The following is a 13,361-nucleotide window of genomic DNA, read 5'->3' on the forward strand; positions in this document are numbered from 1 at the left end:
GAAGGTCAGTGGTAGGGGAAGGGAGGGGCAGTTGTGAGAGGGAAGGTTGAACACTGAAAGGGGGGAAGCTAAGTCCAGAGATGAGAGAAGGTCACAATATCAAGAAAGGAGGCTCGATCTGTTCAAGGCCAGAGCAGGCAGTGTGCCAGATTCGCATCTGTGCCTACGGTGTTTGTGACACCGAGAGAAACTGTAAGGGAGAGCATGAGGAGGAAAGTGGCAAGGGGGAACCATTAGTGGTAGGATATAATAGAGCAGAGAGGACTGTCCCTGAGGGTGGGACCAGACTGCTAAGCACATATATAGTAGTTCTTCGCTGTGGAAAAGAGCTAAAACATGATATTAGTAGACCCTACTGAGTGGGCACCATCCAAAAGAGCCTTGCTAGTTCGCAGCAGAGGGGCTCTCACACTTCAAACAGGTGGAGCACTTTAAAAATGAGTGGAGTACAACATTAAAATGTAAAAGCAAGCTTTGATGTTTTTATACTTTCATTTTGCGCGCAAACATATTTTTGTCCTCTCCTAAGCCAAAGGAGGGGCACGAAGCCGAGTTTGCATCTCAGCTGTGCTTTCCTCCTCTGTCTTGCAAGGGCACAGTGTAATTTGCATGCAGTCATAAAACAAACGAATTCCTATCGAATCCGCCTCAGATTAGCACCTGCTAATGCGCATGCGGATTTCATAGGAACCCATTACTAAACACCACCTTCAAAGCGTAGTTTGCAAGCACCATTTACTTTTTTACAAAGAGGCGAGTAAAACTGAAGACTATATGCAAATTGTCCTAGCTTTACTGTTCACACTATGCTTTGTAAAAAGGGTGGCCTTCCGCATGCAAGTGCAAATGGTGGTGGTTGCCTGCATGCAATTTGCATTTTTCTTCGAATGGCCCCCATGCAATTAACAAAGCAAGAAAAAATAAAAACGTGCTCATTTTAATTCAGGTGTTTCAGTGAACACGAAATGGAAGTGCAACCTTTTAAATGGGCGGTGTGGTTGGCAACGAAGAGCGTTCCCTATGGGGTTGCTTTAGAATAAGGATACTCGTGGCGGTTTCAGCTGATTGGTAGCTATGCCCGATTGATGCTGGCTAAACCAAAAAGAGAAACTGCTGCCGCAAGTTGATACCAAAATGGTTAGTGATTCAAAACTTTGTTGTATCAACCAGTAGTTTTAACAGTGATTCAATCCAAACACAGGGTTTTGGGGGCGGGGCGCGGGGGGGCTTATTAACATAGCAATTGAATGCGGCCTCACCAGAAATTAGCATATCAAGTGCCCTTTGGGTAAACTCCATAAAAAAGTGGGTGACGCTGTCCACCCACGTGTATCCTCGACTTGAGCCCCGACTATGAGACACTGATTTGTTAAGTTTAAAGGACAACATATTGGGGGAGGATAAAACACACTTATTGGCGAGTCTCCATGTATTTATTGAGAGCTCATGTAGTGAGACAGAGCCATTTCACAAATCCTGATAGAAGAGAAACTCGCACATGCGTGTCTACACACCGTACGGTGCCACCCAGATGTAAAAAGGGGGGGCTTGCAGATGTTTAATAGGGTGGTTTCTTTATGACTGCATAGTACAGCAGGTGGTGGTTCATGCATTTTATAATGCTATAACATTACAATTATCAGCAATCTAAAGATGTAGTTGTAGCCTCCAACTTAATGAGGGAACAATGCCCCAGCCCTTCTTAAAAGCTCAAGCTACAACACTGAACATTTCAGAGAAACACATACACTCCTCATTGTCTTACTTTAGTAGCCTTTGTTGAACTTCCTCCCATGCACTTGTGCGACTTTTGTCCATATACATGCGGAAAAGAATACGAAGCCCACAAGCAAGGCTGCTAGTCTCTTGTTTTAAAAGATTAGGCTTGGACTTCCCCTTAAAACCTGCAGAGAGAGAACACTGTTGGTTAGTTAGTCTTGACAAAGCCCTACTCGCAGGTCATCTTTTGACGTGGATAACTGGCCCTCTACTCGCATTAACATGTAATAGAGGAGCCCTGATGTTTACTCTCAAATTGCACAGGGAACCCATGCAGAATCCAGGTTAAGAATAATCATCTCCCAATTAATGTTCCCATTTCAGGTCTAGCTCATGGAAGAATCTCTCTCCTGGGTGATGTGTTATGATAGATTACTAAATACTTACAGAGCGCACCTTTGAGTCCATGGATTCCATCTGTGGCCTAACATCTCATGCACACCCACCTCCACATGCTTACACCAGGTGAACTGGGGACTCACTATATAAAACCTCACTACAAGTACATGTATCTCACTCCCTACAATAAACAAGTCTTATTCTCAACCTTATTCCTTGCCTTCACCACAGTAGTTATTATACCCGCCAAAAAGTCAAGTTTCGGCTTGCATAACAATATGTAACTACACATGTGTAACATGCAGAGACCACGTCAAGACAAAAAATAGACAATTGAGCAGAGACCATCACATATGGTTGTTTATGGACCGCAAACCTTTATTAACACACATTACTACTGGTGAATTTGTCCAAATGTAAACAGCATGTACCACCCAAAGTGTTCTGCACCCAGAAATCACTTATCAAATCATAAAATCAAAATTACACTTGGTGTACATGTACAAATCCAAAATACACACCTACACATTTACTACTTACAATATCTTGTTTTCTTGTTCATTTGTCACTCATTAATATCAGAGTCATCTCCATTTGAGATAACACTACAAGGAAACCCATCAGCTGAAGAATGTGCCCTACTAAATAGAATACCTACTGAAACATTCCATCCCATAAATCCTCTATAGCGAGAGACACTTGACAAAGCGCCCATAAAAGCAACAATGCAACATTACAAACGCACAGCAAATTGTAATCTGGAGAATTAACCTATCAGGTTCAGAGACCAACTGAACATAAAAACACACACACGCCTCAGATGAGTTGAACACAGGATAACACAGTGGAAAAACAGAAAAAACAAAGCAACCAACCTGCCTTCCAGAGAGCAGTTCTTTGCTCATTGTTTGAATTAAAAGCTTTGGCGAATCTGTGCGATTCCAGCAAACAATCCAGAAGTTTAAAGAGTTGTTGAGATGTAAGAAAGCAGTACATTCCTTGGTCTTGAGTGTCCACATGGAAATCAAAGTCAGCTGCATCTCTCTTAAAAGGAAGCAAACAAGTCAAGTGGAAACATTGGCCTAAAGCATAGTAATACTACTCACGTTCCTGATGGAAAACTAGATGGTGTACATGAGGCATGCCGGACAAGATGAAGAGTACAGCAGTTGGGTCTTTTCAAGATGCCCTGCATCTTAAAACTAATTGTATAATTGACACAAGTTTCAAAAGGTCCTGTATTTCCTGTGGCAGGATTACAAGGCTTGCCACTTAGAATGCCAGTGCACTCACTACCCACACAACCCCAGAGCTCCGAATGCATGTCCAAAAATATCCCTGAGGAGAATGTGGATGATTCAGCTGTGGGGACCTAAAGTTCGGATTAGGGAAATGTTGCTGGTCTGTGCCTGCCAGCCCCACAGCAGAGCGCCTTTGCCATGATATTTTGCTAATCCAAGTCAGAGCTGGAGTCTTTCTTGAGGGATCATCCTGGTTTAACCGATGCACATACGAAAGGTATGAGTACAAGCACCCATTCAAAGTAGGTCTGCAAGAGAGGCAGATAGGCCACCAGTTTTATGGCGTCTGGCGTTGCGTCAGTAGCAGCCACTTGAGATGACATTTTAGACCTTCTCTGCAGCACACCAGAAAACCCCCTTCATAATGGTTGCTGTGCCTGAAAACAGACTTAGGCCAACATTATTGCTCATTCTTACTTGCACATAGAGGACTGTAACAGCAGTTATGAAATCTGTGTTATAGAAATAATAAATTACTCACCGTAGTGACTAACGTACTCCTAAGTCCATAGTCCCCTTTCCTCCATACTGTATGGACGTCCCTCGCTAGGGACGGGAGATGGAACCTTTTTCACCAGAATTTTTTTAATTCCCCTTTAAATTTAGAGGCATGCGGGGGTGCGGCCCTGAGAGCATGCGCTCCCCTTTCCCCACCCACCCGCGTCACTCCTCGTTCCCCTTTGACGCGTCGACAATATTACCATTGCCTAATGACACCAGTTTTATTAGGGGGGAGGATGATGGGACGTATGGAGGAAAGGGGACTATGGACTGCAGTGAGTAACTTACAATTACTCCTACGTCCCGTCACCTTTCCTCCATACTATACGGGCGCTTACAACTAAATGTAGCCCCAGGGTGGAGAAGTGAACCTCCTAAGAGAACAAGTTTCTTAATACTGCTCGACCAAAAGCTGCCTCTGATCTGGAGCTGGCATCCAAGCAGTAGTGTTTGCAGAAAACCAAAAGGTGTAGCCCATGCAGCCGCCTTGCTGATGGCCTGCCACGGAACGTGCCTCTGGAAAGGTATGTCTACCTGCACCCTAGATCGAGATGTGCAGAGAAGGATAGCAAGTCATCCAACCTGCAGGTCAGGGGATCAACCTCCTCTGATTTTGCCCAGTGACAAAACCTAGCTCACTTGCTTTTGTAGTGGCTCCGGGTAGCATCGCTCCCTGTATGATGTCCAAGTTGGCCTGTGACAGATGCAGGTGCCTTAGAGTGACCTGTTCAGGAGCCACGCTGCAAGGGCTCACTTCTGGGGGGCGGGGTGGATCACTGTGCTTCCCTGCTGTGGGAGTAGGTGAGCTGGGCCCAGCGGAAGGTGCATGGGGGGCTGCTCTGACAGGCTGAGCAGTATCGAGAACCATGGCCTTGCTGGTCAAGGCGCTATCACAATGATACGGAGGTGCCGGTACTCCCTTATATTGAAAATCACCCTGTGTACCAGGGGAGTGGGCAGAAAAGCATATGCGTTGATGTTGTTTCATTAGATCTGCATCGCACCGCCCAGAGAGCCCGATCCCTGCACTGCCAGGACGCAAATTGGGGGCACCTCCTGTTGTCCCTGGTGGTGAAGAGTTCCACTTGAGGATGACCCCCATCTGTTGAACAACCCCTGCAGGATCTGTTCGTCCAACTGCCATTTGTAGTTGTACGCACCCAGTCTGCTGAGCATGTCTGCCTCCAGGTTGGCCTCCCCCGGGAGATGGATCGCTGATAAGTGCATGTTGTTTGCTACAGCCCACTCCCAAATGCTGACCGCTAGAGTACAAAGGGGAGGAGACCTGGTGCCACCCTACTTGTTGATGTAATACATGCTGGCGCAGTTGTCAGTTTCAATGAGGATCGTCTTGCCACTGATCATCGGAAGGAAAGCTTTGAGAGTGAGCCAGATGGCCATCAAATCGAGCCAGATGATGTGGGCCTCCAGCTCCTGAAGGGGCCATACCCCATGGACACCGTGGCTGTCTAGGGTAGCTTCCCAACCCTCTAGGGATGAGTCTGTGGTGATGGTAATCTGAGGTGCTGGTTGACGCAAGGGCCTGCCTATCCGCAGGTTGTCAGCCGTGCTCCACCAAACTAGGTCCTGGTGGAGCTGTGGTGGAATGCTGACCGGCTCTGCCTGGGAACCCATCTCTTGACTCCATGTGGCTGCGAAGTGCAACTGCAACCGCCTCATTTTGACCCTTGCATGCAGGACTGCCAGGAGACATACCGCCATGATACTTAAGAGGTGTTGGAACCACCACGCCAAGGTCACTACTCTGCTGAGGAAATGGCTGGTGGCCTTTTTGATGGCTACGACTTTGTCCTCTGAGAGGAAAATTCTCTTGCAGCTCGTATCCCAGACTAGGCCCAGGAACGTTAGTCTCTGCGTGGTTTCCAGCTGTGACTTCTAGAGATTGATGGAAAATCCCAGCTTGTGCAGTGTGTTCATGAGGGCTGAGGCGGTGTGGTGTACTGCCTCTGGAGATCTTGCCCTGACAAGCCAGTCGTCCAGGTATGGATACACGTGGTGGCCCTGGGCCCCAAGTAGGGCCGCCACTGCGTTCATCAGTCTTGTAAAGACCCTGGGGCCGAAATGAGGCCAAAGGGTAGAACCCTGTACTGGAAAAGAAAACCCATGATCCTGAACCTCAGAAAGGACCGGTGGGGCTGCCAGATCGGGATGTGTAGGTATGCATCCTTCAGATCCAGGGAACACATCCAGTCTACCATGCACAATTGTCTCGGCTATATGCGCTGGGGTAACCATCTTGAACTTTTGAATAGGAAGGGAAAGGTTAAGGTTGGAAAGGTCCAACACAACTCTGGTTCCTCTTGTGTATGGGGAACATTCATGAATAGAACCCCAGACCCCACTGGGGGGATGGGACTTCTTTCACTGCCCGACTCTCTACAAGCAAGCAAATTTCCACTAACAAAGTTGCTGTCCCAATCTGTGGGAGCGGAGGGGAGGAGAAAGGGGAGGGAGGAATATGTAGGCGGTAGCCCGTGGACACTACCGACAGGATTCAGGGGTCCGCAAACCTTACGCGCCAGCATTGGGAGTGAAGGGCAAGTCTGCACCCCATCGGAGACACGTGGACCCGGATGGGCATGTTATGTCTTTTTTCTGTCTGAGGCTGAGGAGGGGGACTGGAAAAAGCCCTTGTGCGCAGCCTTGTGTTGCTTGCGCCGGTGTTGACTCAGGGACCTGTCCGGTAACCTGGAAAGTCATTCTTGGAAACCCCTTAAACCACCAAAGGTCGGCCCTTGTCTGAACGCTGGTGTGTCTGGCTGTATGCCTTAGGAGTGGCTTTAGTGAGGATGGATAAGGATTTGACAGTCTGAACTGTTGTTCTTCTTATCCCGTTCCTCAACTTTAGTGGAAGGGAACAGGTCGCCACCCTCAAAGGGTAGGTCCAATATGTGCTCCTGGACGTCCGGGTTGAACTTGGTGACCCGTAGCCAGGCAGTCCTTCTCACGTCCGTAGCGATGCAGATGGTACGGCCCGAGGTGTCAATGTGCGCCCCACCTGCGCTACGATTTTGCCCTGCGCCAGCACCCCTTTAAAGCGCGCCTGGCTCGGCACCGGATGTTCCGGAAGGAAGTCAGCGATTGCCCGCCAAAGACACTGGTTGTCTGCAGCGAGCATGATATGATATGATAGGTTATTTATCACGAGCTTAATACCCAGAGGTTTCTAAGCGCGGACCGGGGATCGAACCTGTGTTGATTTGTATCGTCTTGCTTCCAAGGCAAGCATGTTGCCCCTCAGCTATCCTCCCGAGACATAGCGTCCGCATTCGACTGACGAAGATGCAGGCACGCTATGGAATAAATGTTCTTTCCGTATGCTTCAGGGATCTCCCCCTCCTTACCCAGGAGTGCAGAGGCTGAGGTAGCTGAAGACTAATGCGGCTTGGAGTAGATCAAAGTTGCAGCGATCACCAAGGAGTGTGGCTGAGGGTGTGCCGACAGCAAGAGGGGGTCCCCCTCCACCTGCGTAAACTTGGTGTCAGGGCGCTTGTTGGTAGGCTGCACTGAACGTGGTTTAAGCCATCCCTTTATATCAAGTGCCACCATGTCCTTTTGCATCGGAATCCCCGTTCTAGCCGCAGGGCGTAGAGTGAGGGCCTCCGCCAGGACCCCTGCCTCCGGTTGTTTGACCTCTGGCTGAGGAAGCCCCAAGTATTCACCCAATCCGGCGAGCCACTCATGAAAGGCCTTGGATAACGAAGGTGTGTCGGGGTCCTCCTCATCGTCCGTGTCCACCAAGTTGTCCTGCTGGTCAGGTGGAGCTGCAGGAGTGCTGGGTGCCCAGGGACTGTGGCGTACTGACCGTAGCCGGGGGCTGCCAAGACCGTTGGAGGCGTGGGAGCCGGTGTGGTGGGAACTGGCATAGGCAGCTGGTGCTGAATAGGAGCCAGAGGCACTGGAACCACGGGCAGAGTGGCTGTGGGTGCTAGCAACAAAACAGGAGGGAGCATGTCCCTGATCACATCCATGAGGATGATGCCCATCATGAGGGTCATAAACTTTTCAAAAAAACCTCTCCTCACAGGCCGGTGGAGCGCTTGCAGATGCGGGCATGGGCTGAGACCTGGGCGCACTCTGCTGTAATGTCTGCTGAGTGTATCTGCCCTGTGATGAAAACGGGTATGCCGTAGGCCACGTGCCGGATGAAGACCAGTCCCACCTGGAAACTCGTTCCCCCACCTGGTCCCCAAAGGGGGATGGTGTTGGGAGGGTCGCCATTTTATCGGGTCCGGCGGCCAGCTTGTCAGGCTGCATGCCACGTGCCTGCATCGTGGTGCTTACCGTGATGGGCCCGGCCTCCTCCAAGACGCTTGGTGGTGGAGGTTGAGGCCTACCCTGCACCTCAGGATGGGACCCGGTAGGCGGATTGCCCTCGGCTGTCTTGCCGGTCGTGCTGCGTCAGACGCCCCCTCAGACTTTTGTCCAGTACTAGGGCAAAGCCCCTCAGGCGTAAACCCGGTAATAGTGCCATCGCTGGTATAATCTTGCGACCCCCTGGGCCTGGAGACTGGTAGCTGTAGCAGCCTCAGTACCTGCGCTGGTACAAGAACCTGAGATGTCTCTCCTGCCCGAGCGCTTCCTTGGAAAGGAGTCGCCCGTGTGGGGTGCTGATGAACAGTGCCCCTACCTTGGGCCTGCACTTGTGCTTGATGAATTCCTTTAAGTCCTCTAGAGGCGACCTTCCAAAGAGCTCCCTCCATCGAGCTAGCCTCTTCTTCAGAGCATGCAGTGTCAGTGCGTTGCGCGTGGTGCAACTCTCCCAGCCGTGGTCGAGGCCAAGGCAGCGGAGGCAGAGAGTGTGTGGGTCTGACGCAGGGAAGAGCCCCTCGCAGGCTGGACACCTGCTGAAGCCCACTGACGTCGGCATGCGCCACGCTCCTCCCCGGCGCCAGAGGACAGAGGTATCTAATCAAAGACAAAAGAGAAGAAGACAAAAGACACTTCTCCGGGGAAGAGCGTGTGGAATTACTAGGCCAAAGGCCAAGAAGTGCTGTTGAAAGCGATCCGTTCCCATTGATATGGAAAAGAGGACTGGGGAGTGGTGCCGGTGGGCGGGGTCAGGGGAGCGCATGCTGCCTGGGCTGCACCCCGCGTGCCTCCAAATTTAAAGGGGAAGAAGATTTTTTCTGGTGAAAAAGTTCCGTCTCCCATACAGTATGAAGGAAAGGGGACGGGACATAGGAGTAACTAAAGTTACTCACCGTAGTGACTAGAGTACTACTAGTCCATAGTCCCCTATCCTCCATCCTTGTCGGCATCCCCCAACATGTGAACGGTACTGGAATCTTTGGCAGAAAAAGAATGAGCTTCCCCTTCAAATTTAGTACAGCGTGCGGGGGGAGCGGTGGCCTCGCAGGCATGTGAACGCCACACTGAGGCCACGCCCTCCAGCACCTCACATCAGTCCCCTTTGAACATATCGGGCGCTTAGATACCTGGCTACACTTATACATATTAGCCTTTGGCATACTAGTGAGGGAAGGTGGGTGGGACATATGGAGGAAAGGGGACTATGCGTACTCTAGTCACTAGGGTGAGTAACTTTAATGACTCATATGTCTCATCCCCTTTCCTTCATCCTTCCGGGTGATTCCACTGTATAAGACCATAAGGTGGAGCTGTGAAACCCCGCTTCATATCTAGGACGAAGGTAAGATGTTCTTCAGAACGACCTGACCAAAATCAGCATTGCGCCTGGAGCGAATAGTGCCTACAGAAGGCTGACGGAGAGGCCCATGTAGCTGCCTTGCTGATGACATCCCCAGAAGCAGGTCTCTGAAACGTGATGGCCGTGGCCTTAGCTCTGACCGCATGGGCATGAATCCCCTCAGGAACGTGTTTGCCCGGGGTTGTGTAATCGTCTGAAATGGCCTGAACCATCTTAAGGGTGATGGAAGCCTTGAAAGCCTGCAAACTAGGGAAGAGCCCCCTAAAGTCCTGAACAATGCCTCAGACTTCCTGAAGGATTTGGTTTCAGAGAGATAAAACTTGAGGAACCTGTTGAGGTCCAGGGAATGTAGGGCCCTCTCAGCCTCCAACTGTGAGTTTAGGAAGAACACCGGCAGGCAGATGATCTGATTCAGATGGAACGGAGAGACCACCTTGGGCAAGAAGGTTGGGTGAGGGCACAAGAGGACCTTGTTGATGTGAAACGTGGTGAAAGGCTGCGATAACAAAGACAACGCCTGCAGCTCACTAACCCTGAGCGCAGAGGTGAGAGCCACTAATCTTTAGCATCACCAAGCAGATGTGCAAATAGGCCATCGGCTTAAAAGGCAAAGCTTGCAAGAACCACATTGAGGTCCCAGACCGGATTTGGCCTATGCACTGGAAGAAAAAGCCCAGACAACCCCTTAAGGTGAGCCTTACCCACCGGATTGGCTGCCGAAAACATATGCTCAGGGGAATTCTTGTAAGCCCCAATGGCAACCAAATACGTGCAGCAAGTATCCACCTGAACTGCTGAACGAGCCAAGTGTGCTGAAAAAGTCAGTACTTCATCCAGAGGACAGGTGACTGGATCTAGACACTTGTCGCAAACCCAATGGCAGAACCCAGTACATTTGCTCTTATAATGGGACCGAGTAGAGGGCCACTGGCCTGCTGAATGATGTCCCAGTTGTCATCCACAAATTAAGCATGCAGAAGCCTCAGCTGGCCAGGAACTAGGCCGCCAGGGCCAGTTTGGCCGGGTCCGGATGTTCCACTGCACCGTCCTGCTGCGTCAGTAAGCTCCTGCCGGGGATCGGAAGATAGATGGGTGCCTGGGAGCACCACTGCAGAAGATCTGAAAACCAGGGTCTCGAAGGCCAGTGGGGGGCAACCAGGATGAGGCTGCAACCCACCCAGACCCATAACTTGCAGAGGGTCCGCGGAGCAGAGGAGTGGATACTGGGGACACATGGCATTCTGGGGAGATGGGAACAAGTCCAGGTCTGTGAACCCCCAACGCTGGAACAGGGGCAACAAGGAGTCGGAGTGCAAATCCCACTCATAGGTGTTGAACCCCAAATGACTCAGCTGGTCCGCTTCTGCATTGCTGTTCCCCGGGGGAGGTGGACTGACTAAATCCAAATCCCCTCCATCAGGGCCCCTTCCCAGATTGAAACCGCCTCTACAGTGGTGGTGGTGGTGGTCGGGGGGGGGAGCGGGAGGGAGCGGGTGCCGCCCTGCTTGTTCAGGTAAAACCTTGTGGTAGAATTGCCCATCCTGACCACAACAGACCTGTCCCTGATGAGGGACAAGAAAGCCTTGAGGGCCAAGCCCACCGCCCTGAGCTTGAGCAGATTGATATGCAAGTGGGTTTCCGTCCTTAACCATGCTCCATGAATCGCATAGCCCTCCAGACTAGACCCCCAGCCGGAAAGGGAGGAGTCCATTGTCGCCACCAGATTAGGCTGCTGCAGGGTGAAGGCGGCTCCCACTGATACCTTGCCCTCCATCAGCCATCATTGAACATCGGGAAGGAGGAGCAGTGGTTTTGGGATCCTGTCCGACTGATACCCAGTCTCCTGATGCCAACTGGCTGCCAGGTGGAGCTGGAGGCGCCTCAAGCATGCTGCAAAGTGAGCATGCAGGAGGCCATCAGGCCCAGAATGTGCTGGAATCACCACACCGAGGTGGTTGAGTTAGCCATGAAGTGCCAGAAGCCTCTCGGGCGTAGGGAACACCCGCTTAACAGTAGTGTTCCAACGCACCCCTAGGAGTACCAGTTCCTGAGAAAGGCACAACTGTGACTTCCCCTGGTTGAGGGAAAACCCAAGCTGATGATGGGTATCCGCCAATCTCTGGCAAGAGTGCACCACCCCGTCGGGTGACCCCGCCCTCACCAGCCAGGCATCCAAATAAGGGTATAGATGATGGCCCTCCAAGCAGAGAAGGACCTCCAATGCGCTCATCAATTTCGTGAAGACAAATTGGCCGAGTTCAGGCCGAAGGGAAGCACCTTGTACTGAAAGCGGTATGACATAACCGTGAACCGCAGCTACTTCTGATGCGGTTGGTAGATGCAAGTACGCATACTTGAGGTCCAGGGAACACATTCAGTCCCCTGCACAGAGACTCGGATGTATGTGCGGGAGTAATCATCTTGAAGCGTTCCAGTGGTAAAGACAGATTGAGAAATGACAAGTCTGGGACTACCCTCAGGCCACCTTGGTTGTTCTTGGATATCGCAAAAATCCTGGAATAGTAACCGAAGCCCCCGTCTACAAGAGGAGCCGGTTCTATTTCCTGCATCTCCAAGAGAGAAAGGACCTCCCGTAAAAGGTCAGGGGAACCAATATGACGGAGAGGAGGAGAGGAGAGGATGTTAGAGGCAAAGGAAGAAGAAGACTGAAGTCTGTGGAGACTACGGATAGGATCCATGGGTTGCTGAAAAAACACTTCCAGGTTGTCCTGCAACAGCACCACAAGGCCCCCCACAGGTGAGCTGTGTTCTCCGACCTTGACGTCACTGCTTTTTGGTATCAGAGGCAGGGGGGAGAGGAGAGGGAGCGGAAAAACCTGTGCAAAGTCCTCTGCTGCTTCCTCCTCTTGTAGTTAGGCCTCCATGTACCACAGTCCCGGAACCCCTTGAAGCCGGAGAGAACTCGGTCCTGCTCTGGGACTGAGGGAAGTACTTCTGACCTGGTTTGTCAGGAAGGCCAAGGACTTGGTGGTTTGAGTGGAGGTTTTCTTCTTTGATTAATAAACAAAGGCGCCTGGATAATGCCTTGCTCTATCCAGGGAGGAACAATTTTATGAAAACACAATTGAGCAAGGACATATGCACCCACAAGCATCTCAACACTGAATCCTAACAGTCAGTGTACACAACAAAGTGCAAATATTGTGACAGCTACTTTAATTCTGGTTAAGACATATACGAGTAGCCAAGAGTGACTACAACTAATCGAAGTCAACAAAGGATGCTCACAAGTACAAAATAACATGTAGACATAGTATACACATGGAAAAACAGAACCAAAATTCTTTCAGTTAACAATTTGGGCAAATACAATTCATATTCATCAATGCAGAACATGACATAACAGAATGATAGAGTAATTGCGATGTGACGTGTACAAGTATGTATAAGTGACAAAATGTATATGAGGTATTTGGTCAACACAACAGTGTTCCGGCCTCAGGGCTATCTTGGGCAGCAGTAAATGAGTCGGCCTTCATCAGGACAAAGACAACAAGTATACGTGAGAAATCCTATGAGTTCTGTCAAGAAAAAATAGACAGAACACAGTGTCAGTATGTTTGTGGGGTTGCAACAATTTTTAGTATATGCGTTTTCTTCTTTGTCTACTCGTCATCGGTTGACGATTGAAAAAGGTCCACGACCTCGTAGGGCAGATCCAGGATCGGTTCCTGTGCGTCAATTGAAAACGTAGTGGCATGCATCCACGCCAACCTTCTCATCTCGAC

General features: G+C 50.4%; 1 protein-coding gene across 1 annotated transcript in view; it reads right to left on the bottom strand.

Annotated features, from left to right (window-relative positions):
• ARFGEF1 (ARF guanine nucleotide exchange factor 1) overlaps window positions 1-13,361 on the bottom strand; it is a 1,973,034-nt gene that overhangs the window by 57,106 nt on the left and 1,902,567 nt on the right. The window contains exons 36-37 of the mRNA XM_069621149.1: window positions 2,994-3,162; window positions 1,766-1,904 (exon numbers count right to left, since the gene is read on the bottom strand). Of these exons, the coding sequence (XP_069477250.1) occupies window positions 1,766-1,904; window positions 2,994-3,162 (308 nt within the window). The remainder of the gene's footprint in view (window positions 1-1,765; window positions 1,905-2,993; window positions 3,163-13,361) is intronic.

The sequence above is a fragment of the Ambystoma mexicanum genome, chromosome 5q (genome assembly GCF_040938575.1).
Source record: "Ambystoma mexicanum isolate Mex_15411 chromosome 5q, UKY_AmexF1_1, whole genome shotgun sequence".
Taxonomy (NCBI): domain Eukaryota; kingdom Metazoa; phylum Chordata; class Amphibia; order Caudata; family Ambystomatidae; genus Ambystoma; species Ambystoma mexicanum.